This window comes from Pogoniulus pusillus, chromosome 7, assembly GCF_015220805.1.
Source record: "Pogoniulus pusillus isolate bPogPus1 chromosome 7, bPogPus1.pri, whole genome shotgun sequence".
In the NCBI taxonomy this organism is placed as follows: Eukaryota; Metazoa; Chordata; class Aves; order Piciformes; family Lybiidae; genus Pogoniulus; species Pogoniulus pusillus.
Genome location: NC_087270.1, coordinates 26,570,121 through 26,594,190, shown reverse-complemented (window position 1 = coordinate 26,594,190; position 24,070 = coordinate 26,570,121). Strand labels below are relative to the sequence as shown.

At 54.4% G+C, this 24,070-nt stretch overlaps 1 protein-coding gene across 1 annotated transcript; it reads right to left on the bottom strand.

Moving 5' to 3' along the window:
• Positions 1-12,721: 12,721 nt before the first annotated feature.
• Positions 12,722-22,429, bottom strand: ODC1 (ornithine decarboxylase 1). The gene is made up of 11 exons (XM_064146330.1): positions 22,213-22,429; positions 19,549-19,692; positions 19,226-19,399; positions 18,893-19,065; positions 18,232-18,366; positions 17,602-17,683; positions 17,193-17,276; positions 15,751-15,913; positions 15,550-15,662; positions 15,059-15,273; positions 12,722-13,204 (listed from the first exon to the last, which is right to left on the bottom strand). The coding sequence occupies exons 2-11, from the start codon at positions 19,648-19,650 to the stop codon at positions 13,063-13,065; spliced, it is 1,383 nt and encodes a 460-aa protein (XP_064002400.1). The 5' UTR covers positions 19,651-19,692; positions 22,213-22,429; the 3' UTR covers positions 12,722-13,062.
• Positions 22,430-24,070: the final 1,641 nt, after the last annotated feature.

Below are 24,070 nucleotides of genomic sequence, written 5' to 3'. Positions count from 1 at the left end.
CTGCCTGTCTTGCCTAACCCACAAGCTCCTGGCACCGTGTACCTGGGAGAAGGACAAGGCAGGCCCCACCTTGGCCGTGAAATGCGCCTGCGTGAGTATGAAGGGTCTGGGGAGTCCCTGCTGTGGCTGGGTAAAGGGCAGCAGTGTTGGTGCTGTGGGATCCTGCTCCATAGAATTGTTTGGGTTGGAAAATGCCTCAAAATCATCCAGTCCAACCATCAACCCAACACCACCCTGGCCACTAAACTAAAGTCCTGTGGACACACAGGTCTGGAAACCTCCAGGCATGGGGACTTCACCACCTCCCTGGGCAGCCTGTGCCAATCTCTGCCACTCTGCACCAAAGACTTTTTTCCTTCTCTCCAGCTTAACCCTCCTCAGCACCATTCCAGGCCATTTCCTCTCCTCCTGTCACCTGAGATATAGGGAGCAGAGCCCAACACCCCCATTATTGCAGCCTCCTCTTAGGGAGCTGCAGAGAACATTGAGCTCTGTCCTCAGCCTCCTCTCCATCACACCAAACCACCCCAGCTCCCTCAGCTGCTCCTCCCCAGCCCTGCTCTCCAGACCCTGCCCCACCTTTGCCTTTCTCTGGACCTGTTCCAGCTACTCTCTCTGTTCTGGAGTAAGGGACCCAAACCAAACCCAGGGTTCAAAGTGTGGCCTCGCCAGTGCTTGGCACTGGCGTGGCCACTGCTCTGCTTCTCTGGGCCACAGCATTCCTGCTCCATGCCAGGCCCTGGCTGAAGGCGGTTCTTTGGTGAGGATAGCAGCAAGGTGGCAGCTCAGGGTGTGCTGGAAGGAGAGCAGCTCAAGGCCATGCAGGGAAAACTGCCAGCCTATGTCTGGGCTGCTGTGACCACAGGTTCCTGGAGGAATGGCATCTCGGCCCTGTCAAGTACCAGGTGTGTGCTGCTGGAACAGCCATTGGCATTGGCAGCCTGGAGAGCAGCTTCCTTGGTGTTGGCAGCCCAGAGAGCAGCTTCCCCAGGTTCATCCATCCTGTGCCTTGTGCAAGGCTCAGTGCCAGCAGAGACGTTCAGCACACAACAGAGTGCTTTTGCCATGCAGTGTCCTGGCAGTGGGGAGATGTCACTGCGTTCAGCAGAGAGATGGGTGCCATGTCCAGAGGAGGGCACTGCTGGGCCAGGTTAGATCTAGAACCCAGGCTCGTTCTGGCACTGAGGAAGAGAACTGTGATCATCTTTCCCTGGAAATCCATATTTGAGCTGCGGAGCCAAGAGGCCTTGAACTGCTGCAAGGGCTGGTGGCTGCAGCCCTGAGAGGTAGGGAGGGCAGTCGGGAGCCTTCCTCCCTTCCTGGGCAGTCAGGAGCCTCTCTTCCCAGGAGGACCCATCCAGAAAAGCTAATTAGAAAACTCCGTGAGTGGTGCTCAGAGTCTGCAGCTCTCTGTGGTGCTGCCCAGCTGGCTGCCAGCAGGTGTGCCAGTGCTGAAGGTGATGCAGATGTTCTTACACTGCTGGCTCCCAGATGGGCAGCACTTGCTGGGATGCATGAGGTTTAGATGTTGATGGCCACCCTGAGCTTTGTCATCTCCTTGAAGAGAGATTGTGGGAAAACATTTCTGCCCTTGTAGCAGGATGGTGCCCTCGAGAGGGCCACAGCACTTGAGTCTGGTTTGTGCCATCTTGGGATGAGGCAGGTGTGTTCTCAGTCAAGCATTGCACAAAGTCCTGCTCTTAGGTACCAAGGCCATGAAAGCTGCTTGGCTCTGGCCCTCACAAGTGCAGCAGCTCTTCTGGCATCCTTTAGCTGCTCTTGGAAGTGAGGCTTTTGGCAGTTTTGCCACCTTCTCCTGGCACCACCCCTCTTCTGGTTCCCAATTAGCCTGTAGTGAGTAACAGGCTGAAGGGACCGCATGACAAAGCCCAAACTCTTCTCCTTTGAACAGGATAAAAAAAGGTCTCCTTGCAAAAGCTCATTTTAGCCTTGTCTTTGTGGAAACAAACTGCAAGAGTCTGAATTCAGTGCTACAAAATCTCTGTTTCTTTGCCTTTCTGGTTTTTGCTGAGCTGTGCCAATGCAGTTTGCTGCCTGCCATGGAACATGGAGACCCTGCAGGCATGGGGCTTGTGTCCTGCTTCATCCCACCCAATTTCTTCTGCCTTTTTCTGCCTCTTCAAACCTCCCAGTCTCAGCTTTGATGGTTTTCAGTTGTCCTTCACTGCTTTCCCAGCTTTAAGGAGTTTCTTCTTTTCAGGACGAGGCAGGTGGGCTGAACCAGGGCTGGCACAGGGCAAAGCACTGCCATCTGGCCTTCAGGAAGCAGTGGGGAGGATTCCCAGGAAAGGTGGGCACACACAAAATGCTGGCTGAGCCAGGGAGGTGCTCTGAAGCCCCACTAGGATGAGCTTCTCAAAGGTGGCTTCTGATATAGGGGAGCCTTTTGATTACAGGCCAGCTCAATACTGGAAAGGCTTCTGCTGCCGCCAGGCAGCTCTCCTGAGAAAATCAGGTCTCCTTCAGAGGCTGAAGTTGTGACTTTGAACATCCTAGCTGTGCTTGAAGAGCTCCTCTGAGGAGCTTCCCTGGCTGGTAATGAGGACAAGGAGGGGAGAACAGTTTCCAGGCTGCTCCTCCAGGATGTGTCATTCAAGAGCTCGTCCAAGTAGAGGTCAAACTGATGGAGAAATCATGGAGAATTCTGTTCCTGGGGCTCCAGGGCTGTCCAGGGACCAGTGTGGTGAGAGGTTCATCACTTGTGAAAGGATGTCCACTTGGAAAGCTTTGACTTGTTAAAGGACTTGCATTGTATGGTTAATGGAAAAGTGGAGTTGAACTTGGTGACAGTAGAGTTTGGCACAAAACCCCTATCAGTGGGTCTGGGTTGTCTTTCCTTAATGAGCTGTGTCATCATTTTCTCACCACAGACATCTCTGGCTAATTGCTACCTAAATTTGGGCTTTGCTGTGTGAGCTGCAGGTCCTGAGAAGCTCATTCAGAATCCTGCTGTTGCCTTTCAGACTGAATCAGGACCTGTGGCTGCAGCGGGGGTGCAGAGGGGCTTGGATTTGGCCGTCAGGTTTCCATTGCCTTTGGTTTAGTTAAGGCCCCTTGCAACATATTTTTAGCATTAGCCTCTGAGTAATAAACTCCTGCAAAGAACAAGCTGAGCCTTTCTGCAGCCACCAGGCAGATGGTCTCCGTGGATAGGCCCCGATGCAGGGCACCCTCTATTAATACTTAAAGGGTAGGAACAGTCAGTGGCTTTCGTGGCCCCGTGGGCAGGCTGGCATTTGGAGCTGCCCGAGCTGTGAAGGCAGATCTGTAGCTGATGAGCCAAGTAATGGCTGTTATGATCTCTTCTGGGAGGAGAAACTTTCACTGAAATGAAGGAAGAGGAGGTGAGAAGGAGAGCTGAGCCATCCCTGTGTGGAAGCCTTGGACATGTGCCTGTGCTGCTGGGAGCAGTGTGCCTGCAGCAGACCCTACCTGTTGGTCCTCCCTCATGGTCACTGTGGCTAAAGGGCAGCCAGTGCAGCCCCCAATGGTCACCTGAATCCCAGGCTGGTGGCCAGGCCATGTAAGTCCTAAAGCACTGGGAGGCAAGAAGCTGCATGGTGTCTTCAGAGACACAAGATGAAGGCCGCAACCAGAAGCTGAGCAGGTCGTTTGCCAGGACCACTGCAGGCTGGCCCTTCCCAGATGAAATCCTAACTGCCTGGGCTGGCACTAGCAGGAATCATGTCTCACCTGAAGCTGACAAGCAAGGAACCCTCCTTGCTTCTCTCTGCATGCTTTCCCACACCTGGGTTTGGTGCTGCCAAAAACAGGGTCTGGTAAACATGAAGAGGAACTTCTTTAATGTGAGGGTGTTGGAGCCCTGCAGCAGGCTGCCCAGAGAGGTGGTAGAGTCTCCAACTCTGGAGGCATTCCAGACCCACCTGGGTGTAATCCTGTGTGACCTTCTGTAAATGACCTTCTCCTGACAGGGGGCTGGAACTGGGCCATCTACAGAGGTGTCTTCCAACCCCCAGTGCTCTCTGAGCACCAAGTCTGCATGCAGTTCTGGAGCCCCCATTACAAGAGGGATGTGGAGATGCTGGAGTGTGTCCAGAGAAGGGCCACGAGGATGCTCAGAGGGCTGCAGCAGCTCTGCTGTGAGCACAGACTGAAGGAGTTGGGGCTGTGCAGTCTGCAGAAGAGGAGGCTCCCAGGTGACCTTCTTGTGGCCTTCCAGGATCTGAAGTGGGCTCCAAAAAAGCTGGGGAGGGACTTTTTAGGCTGTCAGGGAGTGACAGGACTGGGGGAAATGGAGCAGAGCTGGAGGTGGGGAGACTGAGAGTGGATGTGAGGAGGAAGTTGTTGAGCATGAGAGTGGTGAGAGGCTGGAATGGGTTGCCATGGGAGGTGGCTGAGTCCCCACTGCTGGAGGTGTTTAAGGCCAGGCTGGATGAGGCTGTGTGCAGCCTGCTCTAGGGTGAGGTGTCCCTGGGCATGGCAGTGGAGTTTGAACTGGCTGCTCCTTGTGGTGCCTTCCAACCTGACTGATTGATTCTATGATTTAGATTCTAAATCTGAGCAGTCCTTTTGGTAGCTTCTGGTGCAGCTGATGCTGGAAAATGTTTTTGAAAGCCAGGGAAGAAGGCAAAAGAGACTTTGGCTTTTGCCCTCCAGCCTGAGGCTGTCCCATGGTGGTGCTTGTGAACAGACAAGCTGGTCACCTTGCCCACACCTCCACGCATCTCTTGTGCCTGCTGCATGGAGCCTGGGGATGCTCTCCAGTCAGCAGAGGCCAGGGTCACCTCAGTTGCCATGGCAACACCCAAAAGCAGCCAGGAGTTTGGCGATTCTTTTTCACTCAAAGCAAAGCAGCTGCCTGCAGAAAAGCCTCTCCTGCTGCCTTGGCTGACTTGCAGCCCACTGTGCCCACCTGCTCTGCACAGGTCACAATATCCAGCCTGGGCCAAAAAGCCTCTGCCAAGCAGCAGGTGTGTGACCATGCGTGGGATGGTTTGGTGAGGTGGCAGGAGAGGGCACCAGGGCCCTCTGCTTCTCTGCTGCACTGCAGCAACCTTCTGGCAGAGCTGTTGCTGGGGCAGCTGAGCCTTGCATTGCCCTGCAGCTAGGTAGGGTTGGCATCATCTAGAGCACAGGGCAGGGCATGAGGGGCGCTCTGGAAGACAATGCTAATGAATTTCCACCTGCTGGTACTGGTTCTCAAAGCTGATTTTAGACCACTCCTCCAGTATCTGGTGAGGTTTCTGCTGCCTTTGCAGTGCCACAAACATTCCTGTAGTTAGTTCTGTGTCAGCTGCCTCTGTGAGCTGCTTCTGCCCAGCCACAAGCTTCAGTGCTTTCATCTGGGTGGTTTGTCACCTTCCTCTTCAGGCCTCGGCCAGCATCGATTGAGGGTGATTCCCCCTCAGCCCACACATGCATGATCTGCCTGTGCCACAAACCTCTGCAAGCCTCCTTGCAGCAGAGGACAGACTGAAGTCTGGAGAAGAGGAGGCTCCCAGGTGACCTTCTTGTGGCCTTCCAGGATCTGAAGAGGCCTACAAAAAAGCTGGGGAGGGACTTTTTAGGCTATCAGGGAGTGACAGGACTGGGGGGAATGGAGCAGAGCTGGAGGTAGGGAGATTGAGAGTGGAGGTGAGGAGGAAGTTGTTGAGCATGAGAGTGGTGAGAGGCTGGAATGGGTTGCCCAGGGAGGTGGTTGAGGCCCCATGGCTGGAGGTGTTTAAGGCCAGGCTGGATGAGGCTGTGATCATCCTGCTCTAGGGTAGGGTGTCCCTGCCCATGGCAGGGGGTTGGAACTGTCTGATCCTTGTGGTGCCTTCCAACCCTGACTGATTCTATGAGTCTATGAGCTGCCAGGGCTGTGGGTGGCACAGGAGGCTGCAGCTCCTGCACCTGACTGCTGCTGAGTCCTGTCAGCCAGGCTCATGCCCATGACAGCTGCTCTGCAGATGGGGCACAGGGTCCTGTACTGGCCGCTAAGGAACCCTTGCTCCACAGCCTGCCCTCACCACTCAGCACCTGAAGACACTGCAGGGACTTTGTGGGGGACAGCAAACCTCTGGGCTTGGTGGCACTGGGCAGAAGGGTGCCTGCAGCTGCTGGGAACCTATGGCGGGGGATGCAGCCGGGGCAGGGCACACCGGGGCTGGCTGCTCAGACCTCTCTTCCCCCCCGGTCTCCCTCCAACTCAGACACCAAAGGAGTTGTCCTGGCAAGCTCTGGTCCCGTCTTGCTTTCCTGGATGCAGGTCAGTTTATTTGCTGATAGTGAAGACATCTCCTCCCTGCCCCCAGGATGAAGTGCACAGGCAGTAACCAGAATCCCGGGGAGGTCCCAGAGTGGAAGGGCTCAAACTGCTGAGAAGCAACTGGCAGCAGCCGCCAGCTGCCAGCTTTGGGATGCAGCAGGGAGCAGTGAGGCTGCAGCATGGGCTGCTGCTGCCATCTAGCCATGCCGGGCCCTGGGCACAGCCCTCGCCCCCGTGCCCTGCTCGGTGTGCTGTCCGTGCAGTCACTGGGGTACTGCCTCCTTCCTCTTGCCACCCAGCGAGGAGCAGGTACCTCCTAAGGCCTCCTTGTGGAGCTCTCCTTGCTGCAGCTGCTGACAAAGCTGCTGCATTAGGTGGGGCCAGGCCAGGCAGCGGCTCGGAGGCTGCAGCAGGGTGGGACATGGTGGCTGCTCTCTGTGGCCATGGGCCCATGCTTGCTGGGTTGCATCCTTCCACTCAGACTCTCCTGTCCTGGAGGCAGACACTCTGCATGCTCTGGTGCTGCTGTGCACATTGATCCTGGCACAGCTGCCAGTGCTCTGTCTGGTGCCCTAACCCTGGGGCTGGCAGCAGCTCTCTGCTCAGGGAGCCCTTTGGAGCTGTTGCCTGAGCCAGGAGGAGTAGCCTCAGCCTGCTGGGCAGCACACACAGCTGGGGGCACAGGCAAACTGCTTCAGCAAGAGAAGATGTTGCCTTACGAGGGGCAGAGCTCTCCAGTGAGGAACCTTCTTCAGCTCGTGGACCAGGCTGTGGTTCTTTCCTTTTCTCCAGCAGCCACCCTGGGGCTTTAGTGCAGCAGCCACTGCCAGGTCTTCCCTCCCCCACCTAATGTTCTTTGGAGGCAACAGCTTTTCAAAGGCAGTTGTCCAGTTCAGCTGCATTTCAGCACTGGAGCACAGGCACCTGACCCAGCAGACCCCCACCAATGGGAAGGCAGCCAAGGAGGTGGCATTGCCAAAGCCACTGGGGAGCAGGGTGGGGACAGTTACAATAGCAGTGGAATGGACTTCAGGAGGTCTCTAGGCCAAGTTCCTGCTCCAAGCAGCATCAGCTGCAAGATCATGGTTGCCAAAACTTTGGCCCATAAGGTCTTGAAAACCTCCAGAGATGGAGCCTGGCCAGCAGCCTGCTCCTCTGCACCCAGCCTAAGCACCTGGTGCCCGCTTGTGTCCACTGGCACTTAATATCAGCCCCCACCCTGGCCAGGCTGCTCTATGGAAGGCAGCACAGCTCAGCTCCCTGGGCTACCCCAGGGCCCTGGCAACCTTCAATTACCCACAGCAGTCACACAACAGAATGAAAAGTGCTGCTGGAAGAGTGCAGCCTGAGGCTGGGCTCCAAGCAGCAGGGTGGCAGCTGCTGGGACACGTGAGGTACTGCCCCAAGCAAGAGATTTTGAAAGTCACCAAGTCTGATGCTTTCTGTGTCCAAACTCCCTCAGACCCTCTGTGTCAGTGGACAGCTGGGGCAGGAGCTGAGCCTGCCTGGGGGGTTTTGAGGTCTGCAATCCTCTATCACTTTGTTCCCACTTTTTCATTGTCCTTCCTTCTCTGCACTTGTGCTGACCACAGCTGGCTCAGGCTGCAGGCTGGTACCAGATCAGCCTGGATGTGTCCCTGGGCAGCCTGCTCTGCCTGGAGCTGTCCCTGCTGACTGGGGAGGGTGTGTGTGCATGTGTGTGTGTGAACAGATTGTGCCAGGGGAGTTCTAGGCTGGCTGTTAGGAGGAAGTTGTTGGCAGAGAGAGTGATTGGCATTGGAATGGGCTGCCCAGGGAGGTGGTGGAGTCCCCATGCCTGGAGGTGTTGAAGCAAAGCCTGGCTGGGGCACTTAGTGCCATGGTCTGGTTGCTTGGCTAGGGCTGGGTGCTAGGTTGGGCTGGATGAGCTTGGAGGTCTCTTCCAGCCTGGCTGATTCTATGATTCTATGATTCTAAGATGCTCTTGGAGGGTCCCTTCCTGCCCAGTGCACGCTGCATGGTATTCACCTGGAAGCTTCCCCTGCCTCCCCGCCTGTCAGACAGGGGATGTTGATGCTTTCCTTGGAGCTGAGCTCCACCTTGTGGTTCCTGCTCGGCTCATTTGGGGCCCTGGCTTCGGTCAGAGGAGCAACCTGGTTTCACCTGGAGTTCTCAGGCAAAAGCACCCACTGCTGGAGGGCACCTACAGAGCACAAGCAGAGCAGACCGGCAGCACCCACCTAAGGATCTGGGGCACCCAGCCTGGCAGGTGAAGGAGGACTTCCCTGCCCCATCCCAACCCAGCAGCCACAGCCACTTGAACTTCTGCTTTGCTTTTCACTTTGGTTAGATGTTTCACTGGCTTGGTGTGAGTCTGGATGCAAAAAAGCAGCCCAGTTGGTGAAATGCTGCTGCTGGGCGTAGCTGGCAGCAAGTAGCTGGAGCTTTTAAGCAGGTGGAGCATCTGCTGGCAGTACTTCTCTGAAATGTTTCTGCCCTGGCTTCTTTCCTTGCTCAGCTTTGCTGCTTCTTGACCACTTCCTGGCCTGGAACATGGCAGCAGGAGCTGTAGCACAAGGGCAGGGTGAGACCATTGGCCCCTTGCAGAGCACTCTGACAACACGAAGGCAGTTCTGTTTTGTGGGGTGAGCTGGGGCCAGCTCCCTGGAATAAGGGAGGGCTGGTTTCAATGTGGCAATGTTTTTAGCTGAAGATCAATAGGCTCAGGGGAACTGCTGCTGCAGTGGATGTGCCAAGGAACACAGGCAAGTGAGTGTCTAGCATGAGTTAGCCTGCAGCAGTGTTCACAGGCCTGCAGCACACTCCTGAGGGACCTCCCTTCCTTTGCCAGTGCTCAAACACTTGCCTGTAACAAAATGGAGATTCAAAGGGCCACTGTTGGTCATGCCCAAAATTCCACCTTCTTACCCTGCAAAGGGCACTGTCTTGGTGGCTGCAGCCCTCTGACTGTTCAACATCAGCTCCCCAAAAGCAGTACTACTGTGGTTTAGCTGCTCTGAACACCTCCCATACACAGAGGACTATGAGCCCAGCTGGACAGCAAGCACTTGCTGAAACACAAGTGGCAGGCCCACACCTGTCCAGGCATTCTCAGGACAGCCCAGAGCAGTGTTCTAAATAGCTGGAAGTGAGCTGGAGCCCTTAATAACGTGGCCATTGAAAGCAAACCCCAGGCAGAGGTAGCAACTGTCCTCAGAGCTGCAGGTGCTGCATGCCCAACCCAGCAACACTGCCCTACAGCAACTCACTTCTGGTACTGCCCAGGGCTTGTTGCAAGAGAAACCAGACAATAATAATTACTATTGCTATGACTGTTGATGATGCTGCACTTTTTGAGAGTCAAAACCCCTGCTCATCTAAGCTCTTCCTGCAGTACCTGTGGACAACAACCAAAGGGTTGGCCTGAAGCTGGAAAGCAAGCTCCCAGGTCAGTGTTGCTGTGGCCTGGTGTTGTGTTCAGCCATGAGAGAGCAGGTACAGCACATGTCAGAGAACTGTCTGGGTTGGAAAGGATCTTTGAAGCTCATCCAGTCCAACCTCCCCGTAGTCAGCAGGGACATTCCCAACTAGAGCAGGCTGCTCAGTGCCCCGAGCAACCTGACCTGGGCTGTTTCCAGGGACAGGGCAACTCCCAGCTCTGGGCACCCTGGGCCAGTGTTTCAGCCACCATCACTGTGAAAACATTCCTTCTCCTCTCTCATCTTAACTCCACCCTAGTCCAAACCATCCTCCCTTGTTTTTGAAGAAGCCTCGTTGCAACCAGTGGAGCTGCAGGGTCTCTGCTCCTGCTGCTCCTTGGTCTGGTTTGGGGGTGCAAGGGGGCTGCACACATGGCTCTTGCAGGGGCTTCGGGCACTGACTGGCTGCCTGCCAGTCCTATGCTGCAGCCTGCAAGCTAAATGCTCCTGCAGCAAGCCAGGAGCAGGCTGCCCCCCACATACTGCCACAGCAGCTCCCCACCCTCTGCCTGTCCCTGCCTGCTCACAGTTCAATGTTCTCCTTCACACAGTCCTACCTTTGCCTTTCCCATCTGATGCAGTCCCAGAAGACCTCTGCTTCACCACCTTTGACCAGCGTGTGAAACTCTCTCTGCAGCAAAGCACAGCAGCTGGCCTCCAGTGCAGGCCAGGTACAGCCACAGGGGCCCTCCTGGAAGCCTCAGAGTGGGGTGAAGAGAAACTGTGCCCTTAGCTTAGTATTGGCCTTAGACATCCCTCTCTTTTCCCAAAACTGATCCCAAGATAAGTGGTGTTAGAGGAAGAGGAGTGACCAAGAGGCAAGTGAGGAGCAGGAATGTCAGTCTCTGCACAGATGTGGGCACAGCAAGGCAGAGCCTAACCATGCTGCATGGTGCTGTAAGAAGTGACCTGGGCTGCTCTTGGCTCCCACTTCAGCACATGCTGAGCTCAGCAGGAGCCATGCAGCTCCTCCCTCTACCACACAAGCTCGGTCCAGGAAGGAACAACCAAGAGCTGCAATTAGAACCACTGGATTTGACCAACAAACGTGGCAAAGCAGAGCAAAAGCTTCTGTGGCCCAAGCCTCAGGGAAGAGGCCAGACTAAAGCACGGGTTCACTGCAGACCTTGCTCCATCTGTGCTGTCCTACACAGTGCTCCAGCTTGCACCAGGAAACTATTTTCCCTAGCTTGGATGGGAGTGAATCCCTGCAAACACCTGACCAGCTCCTGCCACCTTGGATGTTTTAAGAGGGGCAATGGATCACTATGGAAGCCAAGAACAGGGTAGCTGTTAGCTGTCCCAAAGCCCAGAACAACTGCTCAGCTGGATCCAGTTTAAAATGAGAAACTTGTCTTGCTTAAACACCACCCCTCCTGCAAAGGTTTTGCTCCTGCAAGCACTAAAGCACTAAGTCAGCTAGCAAAGCCCACTGGTTTTGGTGTTTGGGGGTTCTCTTTATTGGCTTTCATACAGATGATGTCCAAGAGGAGTAACAGCTCCTGCAGCCCTGGGTCCTCTCCACGGACACAGCTTACAGAGCACAACTTGAGGTTATGACACCTGCCATGGAAGGTGAAAAAACTCAGGTCAGCTACAACTCTTTGAGGGAGAAGTTAAATTGCTTATTAGCACACTGCCAGCCCTAGTCTCCAGCAGACAGAACACCCTGTCAGCCCTCCTCCCACCCCAAGGCAAAACCCCAACTCCCTCATGCAGGAGAACAAAGGCAGGTGCTAGCTCAAGCACAAGCCTGAAGCTGGGAGTGAAGCAAAGGAAGAATAAATTAGAACAAATCCTTTGGGACGCTTCAGCAGAATCAGGGATGAGGCAGCAGCACTTCTGTTTGCCCTGCACTAGTCCCTAGGTGAGGAGTGGCCTCAGCTGAAAGCACAGAAGGGAGGCAGGTTCCTTCAGCTCCACTTCTCACCCTGCTGGAGTTGCTGCTCCCACCAGCACCACTGTCTTTTGCATCACAGAATCCACAGTGGTAGGGATGGAAGAGACCTCTGCCACCCCTAAAAAAGTTTCTCACTCACGGATGGAATTTCTGATGTTCAAGTTTATGCCCGCTACCCCTTGTCCTGCCACTGGGCAGCACTGACAAGAGTCTGGCCCCATCTCCTGACATCCAGCCCTTAGATACTTGTAGGCACTGCTGAGATCTCCTCAGCCTGCTGCTGAGGGATGAGCTTGCAAGTGCTAACACTTGCTCTGGCTTTACACACCTCTCTGGCAGGTGAAGGTTTTCCTCTCTACACACCAGGCATTTGCCGTGGGATGCCTACAGCCCAGGACCTTCTAACAATTGGAAAAGATCCAGACCCGGGCCCAGTTAGTCTGGCAGAGATGTTGCAGTTTTAGTGCAACAAGTGGCAGTAACCCAGCACGGGGCAAAGAAGCCACTGGCTGCTCCCATCAGAGCTCAGTCTTCACCAGCAACATCCCCTACTGAGAGTCCCCTACTAGAGTTAGCAGCCAGCAAGCACTGTCACGGCCTTCAGCAAGAGCTTCTAGTCCCACTGCATGTACAAAGGATGCTGAGTGCCAGCTCTTACCCAGCAACAAGGCTGAGAGCAGTCATCACCTACAGCTTCAGCTTCTTAGCTCTCCCCCATGACATATCTGAATCCTCAGACAGAGCAAGCAGCTTGCCAGTGGCAGCCATGGGGATGTCTGAACAGCCACCACTAGGCCTGGCCACAGCAGGGGCAGACTGCCAGGAGCCAGGCCAGCACCACACTCGACTTGGGGCACACAGCAATGCTGACAAAGCTGAGTAAACACACATACCCCCCCAGCACCCAGCTGCTACAGACTCCAGCTTTTCCTAACCCCATCGAGACAACTGAGCTGCCCTACCCACCAAGATGCTCCTTCCCTCCAGCACAGGGAGGAGAGGAGATGGCAACTGTGTAATTCATTGGTTAGTAAGCTGTGGGCTCACAGCACCTGGGCTGCCTTTTACAAGTGCTGCAAGAGCTGCCCACAACAGGTCCCTTCTCTACAGATGAAGCAAACACAGGACCAGTTACTTCAATATACTTTATTTTAAAACAGGGGAGGTCACAATACACTAAGCTCAGCCCAGTCTGTCATACACAAGCTACAAATACTTGTTTGACAGTTGAGGATCAGTCTTTAGTGGCGTAGATGAAAAGTGAATAAAAATCCATATAAAACAATATTCAAATAGTTTCCATAGGAACACAGATAATTGTGACCCATCTCCTAGTCGTTTTTTGTTGCATTTATGCCAAACCTAAGCTTTAAAACCAAACCACTTTTAAAATTTTAGCACGAGTTAAGTTAATGGTCCCCCAAATGCCCTAAATCCAACGACTGACCTTGCAGTTAATTACTCATTATTACCTATACATTAATACTAGCTGAAGCACAAGTTGCTGGATATTCAATTCCGCTTTCCCAGGCACAAGAGAGTGGCAGACTAGCAACATCCTGCTCCTCCACTTCAGCTAGGAACCCTTGCTCCTTGATCTGCTGCATTAGTTGCCTAGAAAAGAAAAGGAAAGAGCAGCTGTTAAAGGAGTTCTTTCACTTCGGTGCCAGGACACAGCTGGGCAAGGCAGCTTTTCTTGCCAGATAGCTTGAAATCAGCTCTTCACTCACCACCTGCAATTCAGAGAATACCAACAGAGAAAAGAAACACAACTAGCAAACAAACTCAAAACCAAACCAAACCCAAGAAGCCTGTGCAGGTTATTTTATGGCTGCTAAGGCTCCAGGGCCAGTACCAACACCAAGCTTGTTGCTAGGTAGGATCTAGAGCTGCAAAGCTGCACCCACACACCTGTAGCTACATCTGTACGCCACATGCCACAAAATTCATGGCTCAGGCATTAGTTCAGAACTTCAGACTCCTGCCACTGACTGTCCCTTACCCCACCCCACCGCCATCAAGTTCCTGGGGACCCTGACTCAAGTCAAAGCACAGATGACAGACTGGAAATCATAGAATCAACCAGGTTGGAAGAGACCTCCAAGATCTGACCAACCCACCCAACTCCCTCCATACTGAGGCAGGAGCTGTACTGTACTGAAAGACAAACTCAGCACAACTTCAGCTGAGTATTTTGGGCTCTGTTACCTTATACTATACACAAAACAAGAAGTTTTGCTACTACACAGCTCCCCAAGCACCACTGATGCCTACAGTCACCCTGCCCCTTCACAGCCATCTACCCACAGGTTTATTTGTGCACCTCTCTATGTGACTGCACTTCAAAAACCCTTTGCCTGCTTTACAAAGACCGGCACACCACCACTTGGCTGCTTCCCCAGATGCAAGACAGGCAGGCAGCCCTGCAGCTGGCAGAGGGCTGCAGCTGGCTGATAGCTTTGCATAAAGCTCACCACACCTCAGACCCAAGTATCACAGTGCTACAGTGAAAAGCTACTTTCAGTTCAATTAGACAGTTCAAAAGTTAACGTTCAGTTCAAAAGCTAACTTTCAGATCAATTAAGACACCAGTTTGGAGTCTTGTGGGAAATCCAAAAGCTTCATTTGGTGTGAGGAATGCTTTAGTTGATGGAGGTCTCACTAAAGATAAACCAAGCCTTACTTATAGATGCAGGGCGAGGAAGCTTTCTCTCTTATAGCAGGAGTTGCCCCTTCAGTACACCTGAGAACAACCCCCAGGCAAAGTGAAGGCTGCTTTAGGAGATCCCTGCTGCCCAAAGGTGCTCTGCTACTTCAGCAGGCAGACTGCCTCTTGCACTCCCCAGTTTTGGAGCAGATGCAATCTGTTAGCCTTGCAAAGAAGAGCACCCAGGGTACTCTGCACCAGGGTTTAAGGTGCAGTTTCACAGCACCCTCCAACTTTAGAGGCAGTTCTGTTTCTTTTCTTGCCTGTTTAGAAACTTCCTTGGAGCTCTGGCACTCTGCAGTGAGCCAGAGCTTGACCTAAACCAAGGAAGAGCTCTCCTAATAAACAGATTGTATTGCAAAGCAGTCCTGCTGAGTGTTCCTGGCTCCTGTGGTCAGGATACAGCAAGCCCTCCGTTCAGAAGGCAGTATGATGGTAGAACTGGGACCGACTGGTCTAGTCACTGGTTGCAGAAGCTAAATGTGAAGCACCTGCAATGATTCTGTATACTGTGCAAGACTGAGGAAGCCCAAGCTAAGTGGCAAGACTCCTAACATTAGCCCCTCTGAAAGCACCTCTCCTGCAAGAGCCCATGAGAGAAGAGAGTAGTAACTGGTAGGCTTAGGATTGTCCTAGCAAAAGCCTTCTCCACACGGAGGTTTTCCAAGGGCAACAGTGCCTGCCATGGCTGAGGTCCTGCTGGAGGGGCAGCCAGCAGACACCTGCACCAAAAGCACTGCTGGACCAAAGCAGCCACTCACCAGGCTGGCCTGGACATCACGTAGTGTATTGCTGGCCTCTGGAAGCCGTTGAAGGTGGAAGCTGCTGCCACGGTGTAGGCGCCCATGTTCTCGAAGAGCATCCAGTCGCCAACCTGCAGCTCGGGCATGGCGCAGCGCTCCACGATGCGGTCCAGGCCGTCGCACGTCGGGCCCCAGATGCTGCACGAGTAGCAGCTCTCATCTGGCTTGGGCCGCTAAGGGAGAGAGTTGAGGGCAATGAGACCATCGGGGCAGAGGTTTCAGAAGCAGCATCCTGATCAGTGCGACATTCCACCTCCCTGCAAGGAGCAAGAGCTGCGTGCGCATCCTTCTGCGCCCTGGCTTTGAACTCATCCTACTGCAGGCTTCACAGGGCAAATGCCAAGTTCTGGCAACAGGAAGGCAGCAGCGAACCGAGGGGACTGCTGTGGCAGGGAATCTTCCACATCCATGACATGTGACAAGCCCATGACCCTTCTGAAGGGGCATACCTTCTGCAGAACTGGCTTCACGTGCGCATGGTCGTACAAGATGCAGTTGAACGAGCCATAGACTCCATCGTTCACGTAGTACATGAGGGTTCTGTCATTTGCCTCATCTTCATCTGCAAGAATTTGAGACAGCAGTAAGAGAATGCTTGGAGAGAAACACCAGAGCTGGCTAGAAACAAGGCTAGCTCTGGATTTACCCACCATCAGAACCTGTTTGCTCCTTCAGCACCAGTTTCTTGGCAATGATGTTGACTGCCAGCGTGAAGGCTGAGGCAACGTAGTACCGGCCTGGCTCTGCAATAATCCTCACTCCAGAATCCACAGGGAAGTATTTATCCAGGGCTGGGTTGATGACACTTGTGATCTAGAGAGGAAGGAGAGGGCAATATCATTGCTTTAGTGTTTTATGTCATACTGCAGCAGTACTGACATTCTGTAACAGCACCTGAGGGAGTTCAACCCATACCGTGACACAAACCAGCCAGGCGACAGGGACTGTGCACATGTTCAGCCTGAAGAAGACTCCAGGGGGACCTTAGAGCTGCCTTCCAATAGCTGAAGGGATGCTGCAGGAAGGCTGAAGAGGGACTTTTCATGAGGGTATCAAGGGGGAACGGTTTGAAACTGAGGCAGAGCAGGATTAGGCTGAAGCTGAGGAATAAGTTCTTCAGTACCAGGGTGGTGAGACTCTGGAGTAGACTGCTCAGGGAGGCTGTGGATGCCTCCTCCCTGGGTTGTTCAAGGCCAGGATAGATGAGACCTTGAGCAGCAGTGTCTAAGAGGTGCCCCTGCCCATGGCAAGAGGTTGGAGCAGCTGAGATCCGAAGTCCCTTCCAACCTGAGCCACTCTGTGCTACTGTGAACCCTGCACATTGTCTTTGCTTTACTGTCCTAGTCCAAGCTCTGCCTGGGAGCAAGCCTGCACGCAGCACCAAAGCAGATATCATCTTGAGCTTAAAAATAATTGACCAGTCAGCTCATGCTGGAGTATACAAGGAAGCCTGTCCCAGACTCATTAAGAAAGCACTGATGCCTTCCAAGTTCCCACACTTCAACTTCCAAGTCCAGTGCACCTGTCCTACCGACCATGGCCATACCCCAAACTTGCTGCTCCCTCAGGAAGGCATCCCACAAGCCTCAAGAACACAGAACGCTCTGCCACCAGCTCTCAAATCCAGCTGCCTTCACCAACACTGATGTCTCAGGCTCTGAAGCGGCCTCCAACTGCAGCAAGACTCCAGCACATCAGAGCCCAACAACATCATTTGCTGGTGGTGCTCCATGGTATGAAGACTGTCCCAAGCCAGTCTGCATTCAGAGGCTTTCCAAGTCAGGGAACACTGGCCCCCACTATCAGCAGAAAACTCCCTTTGTGTAACTGATCTGCTGTCTTCCCTGTGTAAATGTGACATCATTTAATGCAGCTTTAGCCTGGCAGGAGCTCTGACAATGCTGCAGGAATATCCAGCAGCTAATAATCAGTTCTCAGACTGAATTCAGAGAAAAGAGGGGAATCAGTTTCTGACAAAGCAGACAGGTTCTTCCAAGCCTATCTGCGTGTCAGCACAAAAGGAAGACTCTGTTTACCCCAGATAATACTCAGAACGTCTGCACAAATGGAGAAGCTTTTAGCAAAGCTGTACCTCTTCAAATTTAAGCTTCACATCTTCAGAACCAGGGAAGCCACCACCAATATCAAGCAGATGCATATTGAAGCCCAGTTCAGCCTAAAATGGAATGAAGAGCAACGCTATTAAAAAAGTAATTCTCAGTTGATCCATTTAGCTTTAAAGGCCATGTGAAGTCATTTCACTAATGCTCAGAACAGAGCTAACTTGTGTTCAAGCAGAGTCACTGGAGTTTGAGCTGCCAATTCCAGCACATCCACAGGGGAATTTTGCAGAACTGGCCAAGCCAACCCACATGACCTCAGATGCTGTAGCAACATGGCATCAGCCCTTCAGCTAGCTTGTAACCCTCTCATGGCTCTACATCTGACACAAGTTTGCCACAACACTTGAGCAGCAGTTCCAGAAGCCAAATCAGACTTACTCCCATATCAAACACACAGCGGGCATCAGAGATAGCTTGAACAAAAGTCTCCGGGTCTGTGCATCCACTGCCAACATGGAAACTGCAAAGAGACACAGAATCACTGGTCAGGCCACACCCTGAGTACTGTGTCCAGTTCTGGGCCCCTCAATTCAAGAGAGATGTTGAGATATTGAAACATGTCCAGAGAAGAGCAACAAGGTTGGTGAGAGGCCTGGAAAACAAACCCTGTGAGGAGAGGCTGAGGAAGCTGGGGGTGTTTAGGCTGGAGAAGAGGAGGCTCAGGGGTGACCTTTTCTCCCAAGCAACCTGCAAATGAACAAGGGGACAAGGGGACACAGCCTCAAGCTGTGCCAGAGAGAGTGATTGGCATTGGAATGGGCTGCCCAGGGAGGTGGTGGAGTCTCCATCCCTGGAGGTGTTCAAGCAAAGCCTGGATGAGGCACTTAGTGCCAAGGCCTAGTTGACTGGATAGGGCTGGGTGCTAGGTTGGACTGGATGCGCTTGGAGGTCTCTTCCAACCTGGTTGACTCTATGACCAGTGCCCTGTGCTTGTAGAGAACTGAAGCCGCCACGAAAGGCATCTTCAGGTGGACTACTGAAAGAAACCGTGCTTGGCTACCAACTCACCTAACCCCAACGATGGCAAGATCGAGCTCCTTGGCACGCTCCAGAAGCAGCCTGCTGGCCTTCAGCGTGGCTCCGAATTTCACACTCAGGCGGCAAACCGCTTTGGAGTCATCCGTGGTGATGCGCAGGACCAGCCTGGAGATGGGAAACAGAAGTGCCTCAGTTCCAGCACAGCAGACATCACTAGCAGGCAGCTACAAGCCTAAAATGAGACTCAGCGTAAGCAAACAAGCTTCCTGCCTGTCCCTAAGGTGCTAGCAGAACAGACAATTCATGTTCGCAGAATGCTTTGGGTTGGAAGGGACCTCAAAGTTCACCCAGTTCAAATCCCCTGCCATGGGTAGGGACACCTCCCACTAGACCAGGCAGCTCAAGGCCCCATCCAACCTGCCTCACCACCCTCACTGTAAGGAATTTCTCCCCAATATTAGAACCACAGAATCAGTCAGGGTTGGAAGGGACCACAAGGATCATTTAGTTCCCACCCCAATGGGCAGGGACACCTCACGCTAGAGCAGGCTGTTTATAGCCTCATCCAGCCTGGATTTCACTAACAGCGGGCTAATGTTCTTGTAGTTCTGCAGCCCATCTCAGGTAACAGAAGATGTTCCCATCAGTGGCAAGCCCAAGGGGGAATGACAGAACAACTGGCATAACTTACTTGGCTTTTGGGTGGGCCCTTGCAACTTTCATTAGCTCTACTTCGCTATCAAAGGTCATCATCTGCACACCACTGCTGGCAGCGTGTTTGATTTGAGAGACTTGTTTGCAGGGATTTGCATAGATGATTCGCTCTGGAGGCACCCCAGTGCTCTGCACCAGCTGGATTTCTGTCTGTAGGGACAGCAGATTGCACTGGTGAGGGACTGATGGATGGGTGGGCAAACTCACCAGCCCAGCAGAACTGACAGCTCTTGGTTCGCTGCATGCAAACACCTGATGCAGAGCTCAGCCTCTGCACTAAGGCCCCAGGCCAGAGCACAGAAGACCTTACCTTGCTGGCACAGTCAAAGCCTGCTCCAAGAACAGCCAGGGTCTTCACCACAGCTCTGCTGTCGTTGCACTTCACAGCATAAAAGGGTGTCACCCGAGGAAGGGCCTTGTGCCACCGCACGTGCTTCTTCACGATGTCCCCGAGGTCAGCAACGTAGAAGGCATCTTTGTCATCCTAGAGCAAATGCACAGCTCACAGCTACCTGCAGTGGCCAGCAGGATGAGCTCAGAAGCCAGCATTGAGGAGAAGACTGCCTGGCAGAAGGTCTGCAGAGACAACGTGTTCCACCCTTTCCTAAACCAGCAGCATGGCAGCATACTTACAGAGGACGACACTTCATTTATTTTTTGGTCAAGGATGTCCTTGGCAGTAAAGCCTTCATCAAGGAAGGTGAACTCAAATTCTTCATTGCTGAAACTGCTCATGGTTCCCAAGGCTTCAGTTTCACGTAAGGGTTCAAGTACAAACTGTGGATACAAAAAGCATGCCCCGTTCATTGTGTCACTGCCACCCGGACAGCTCACACTCACTGCTCCACGGTGGTTATCAACTCTACAATTACACAGCCCCCACAGTGACCACCAGCAGCAGCACAGATCAGGAATTCACAGAATGGGAGATCAGAGCTCATTGGGACCAAGGAGCCACACAGCCTGCTAGCCTGCAAGTAGGCTCTCCTCTGCTCACCAACTGCACAGCGCAGCACACCAAAGCAAGTCGGTGGTGCCAGATCTTACTGGTCTAAAGTCCCTGGCAGGTCCTGCTGGTGCTGCCTGCACCTCCACACCAGAGCCACTACAGCTATGCCAATGTCAGCATGCTCACCACTGAACTCCTAAGCACTACTACAGCTCACTGCTTCCTGGGAAAAAGGCTTATGGATAACCACAGACTCCGAGGCTGTTACAGACTTCTCAGCACTAACACCTCTCCCCAGCTCACAGCCAGCTAAATACCTGGGTTCCCACCACAGTTCAGACAATGCCTAGGCCAGCCACGGGGTAAGGGCTTTCCTTGCAGTTGCTCTGTTGGCAGCCAGAGCTTCCGTGTTCTAAGACCTCCAGGCTACATGAAAGGAAAAGCTCAGCCGCAGGAGTGTCAGACACACTGCAAGAGTAGCTCTTACCTCCTGTCTGCAGTCTCTTAACAGTGATCCAAGCTAACACTTTGTAAAGCCTTCATAAAACCCCCTGAGAACCAGAAGCAAAAGGGTAAAAGCACATTTCTTTGCCATCCAAGCCTTGGGAACTCCATGTCAAAGCACATGGGTCATTCATTCACCCAGCAGTCCAGATGCCAGTCTCCATGAAGCTGAGAACTCCAGCAGAAGGCTGTCCTACCTTTTAAAGACCTCAGCACTGTGAGTGACTCATCGGGAAGATCTGGTTTCACCCAACCAGGTCCAGTCCCCTGCTCCTCTCAGCATTTTTTAATACCCAATCCAGTCAACAGACGTGGCCTGAAGATCATGTAAACTCTAAATTATTACTAGCTACATGGCTGCTCTGTTTTCATAGTTTACAAAAGCATATGAAAAGAGCTGTTTTAGGTTGACGATGTCCTAAGAGCAGCAGACTCATTCCTGCGGGAAGTAAAATTCATCAAACTTTGCTACTGAAGGACTGAGAAGTCAGGGACAGCTCAGCTTCACTGCAGCCTTCAGAACCATATGGCACCTGACCTGTCAGTATCTGAACTCCTTCACGTCTTTTGATCTGATCACTTATCAAGCCAGATTTGAGATTCAAGCTAGATTAAGCTTTGGCTCTAATGAAGTAAACCCCCCAGCAATCCACCCAGGCTCATCCTCCCCCTGCTCTCACTCACATGCAACCCTAATTCCCCCACAAGCTAGATTAAAGTCTTCTCTTAAAAGCCTCTTTGAAAGGACCTTAAGAAACAGCAAATTAAATACTTCTCAGGAAGCTGTTTATTATTAAGGAGAAGCTGCACCTTACGGCGGGATGAGTTCAACAGGGCGCTGCAGCTCTGCAGACAGCCCAGGGGCGTCTGGCTGCGGCTGAGTGAGCACCATCGGGAGGGGGACTTGGTTTGTCCTCCGCCCTGCACAGCGATAGTTGCATGAAACACTCCTCTCATATTAATCTGGGTAAGGGGAATCGCTTGTGCCGGTCACAGCAGACCCCACGAAGAAGTTTCTGCGAGCCTTCCACCTCCGCCCCACGGCACAGGATATTAATTACACAGACCAGAGGGAGACACACTCATGGCGAGGCGACCGGCAGCCTCCGGTGTCTATTTCTGCCTGGGCCGTGGGCAAAGGGCCTGCAGCTTCCCAGAAGGAGGCAATTTGGGCTCCTCTGGAAGCCGCTCTCCAGAACATTCCCTCGCTCCACAGCGGTGTCCGGAGCCGCTGAGTCACGCCCGCGGGAGCTTGCTCGAACGCCGCCGCCGCGGCAGAGGGGGAACCCCGGACGCTGCGGGCCCTGGGGCTGCCAGCCGCCGCCGAGCGCCGCGGGGAAAGCGGCGGCTGCTCACGTTGCTCTCGCTGGCGGCCCTTCTCCCTCCAAACCCGCGCAGCCCCGACCTGACCGGGCCCGGTCAGGGGGCACGGCGGCTCCCCAGGAGCTCCTGGCACCGGCATTCCAGCGTTACCGCCCTGCCGCTCAGCCCCGGCGCCGAGACGGGCCCGCTGGGGAAGCGGCTGCGGGTCACGCCCGGGCCCCAAGCCACGCACCTGTCGCTCCTCGCCTGGGAAATGGCCCCGGCGGCCACGGCGAGGCCGTTGCCGCTCCCGGCCCGTGCCGGCAACAGCTGTCGCCGACAAACCGGCCTGACCCATCCGCAGCCACCCAGGGCCCGGCAAGGTTGTAGATTCCCCGGGCACGGACGGAGACCCCTTGCCCGGTGGCAGCAGCCGCCGGTCGGGCCGGGCCGCGCCGCGCCGCTTGGCAGCGGCCCCGCAGACACGTGGCTCTGCGCCGCCGGCCCCGCTCCCGGCCCAGCGCTCCCGCCGCCCGCCTCACCTCGCCTCGGGCCGCGGAGAAAGCTGCTGCCAGGCCGCGGCAGCCGGTCCCCTCGCTCCGAGCCGCCGTCTCCTCCTCCTGCGAGCCGGGCACGGTGCGCGGAGCCTGGCGGGAGGCGCCCTGGCCGCCTGGGGAGGAGTGGGGCTAGCACGGCAACCGGAGCGCGACGGCTGACAAAGCTCCACCACGGCAGCGGCGCTCCCATATATAGGGCAGCCGGGTCGCTATGGCAACGCACCAGCTCAAACCAGCCCCGATCGGCTGGGACCGGGTGGGGACTCGGCCCGGCCGCTATTGTGACGTCGGCGGCGACACGCGTAGGGCCCGCCCCGGCCCCGCGCGCTCCCGGCCCCGCCCGCAGCCGGCAGGTGCCCAGGCCGGGGACTCGCCCGCGCCGCTGCCCCCCTCCTGTGCACCCGGGCAGCTGCGGCTGCCGGCGGCGCCTCCGGCGGGTGCGGGCGGACGAAGGGCAGAGCCAGAGACCGAGAGCCGCGGTGTCATGCCCGCAGGGGCGATGGCATGACGCTCTGGACACGCTGGTACCCCCACAGCCATCCCTGCAGCCCCTCCGTGTGCCTTGGTGGCGCTGGCTGCAGTTCCTGCACCATCCCTGCCCCCCGGGCTGGGCTCCTGCTATGCAGACACTTCTCATGGCACCAACCGTTTTTTGTGCCTTGGTTTTGCTCTGATACTGGCGCCCGTTCCCATTGGCAGGCCACTCGTCTCCCTGCTCTGGCGGAGGTGATGAGCAGGCACCAGTGTGGGCACAAGCAGGGACAAGAGCCTCACTTCCTTTGGCTGCCTGTGGTCCAGCCCTGCAAGGCCTGCACTTTTCAACTATGCTGGGACAGACACTTTCTGCTGGTCTCTTTAAAACGTCTCTCCCACCGCAGATGCATTGCCCTGGGGACCAGGTCTCAGTCCTGACACTGTACATAGAGCTCCAAAGGTTGGGGCAGACCTTCACACCCTGCCTCTGGGGCATCAGTAAGAAGGACAGGAGCTCAGAGCAATCCTGTTCCCCACCTCTCAGTTACTGGTGGCTGTTTCAACCAAAAGCTGGTGGCTTCCTGAACGCAGAGATGGGTGGGTGGCACTGACCAGGCTGTGCCCACTGTCCTCTCTGGTGTCCAGCTGGAGAAGCCACCTTGTCTCAGGCAGAACCCATCAAGGGGAAGTTTATGTCCCATTCCCAAGCCCTGGCCGCCTCAGCTATGTTACAGGGAGGGAGCAAGGCTGAGGCTGCAGGAGAATTCCTTGAAGGAATCAAATGAAGGAAAACACCAAGATCAAGCAGATAGGAAACAAAAGGCAGGTTGGGCTATGGCCAGAAGAAATGGCCGGGGACAGAGCTGGGTTTGGTTAGAGTCGTTACAGAGGAACAAAAGCTCCTAAAAGATAAAGAAATACACATTTGGCACATGGGCAGGTGGCCACAGATGGGCACAGACCAGGGAAGATTTTCTAAACAACAGCAAGCAGGCAGTGGGACCCATGCCAGCCTGTGGCACCCACAGCAGCAGGCTCACAGGGCACTCCCCTCCACAGCTGTCCCTGGCACTGTGCTGAGCTAACTCACCAAAATCACACAGGATTTCCAGACTGCCTCTCCTGCCTGTTACTCGGGCAAATAATGGGGCTTGGTAACCTCTAGATTTGGGTCCATGGACAGCAGAGGCAAGTTAGGTGTTGGAACAGTGGGCAGAGAGGAGAAGAGCTATGCCACCATGGCAGGAGCCAGCTTCCTGCCAGCTGGCAGAAAAGTGAGGGCTGAGTTTAGGACAGGGATGATGGCATGACCCAGCCCCAGTGCTCACCATGTCACCTCTACCAGCTGTTGTTCCCCCTTCCTGTTTTA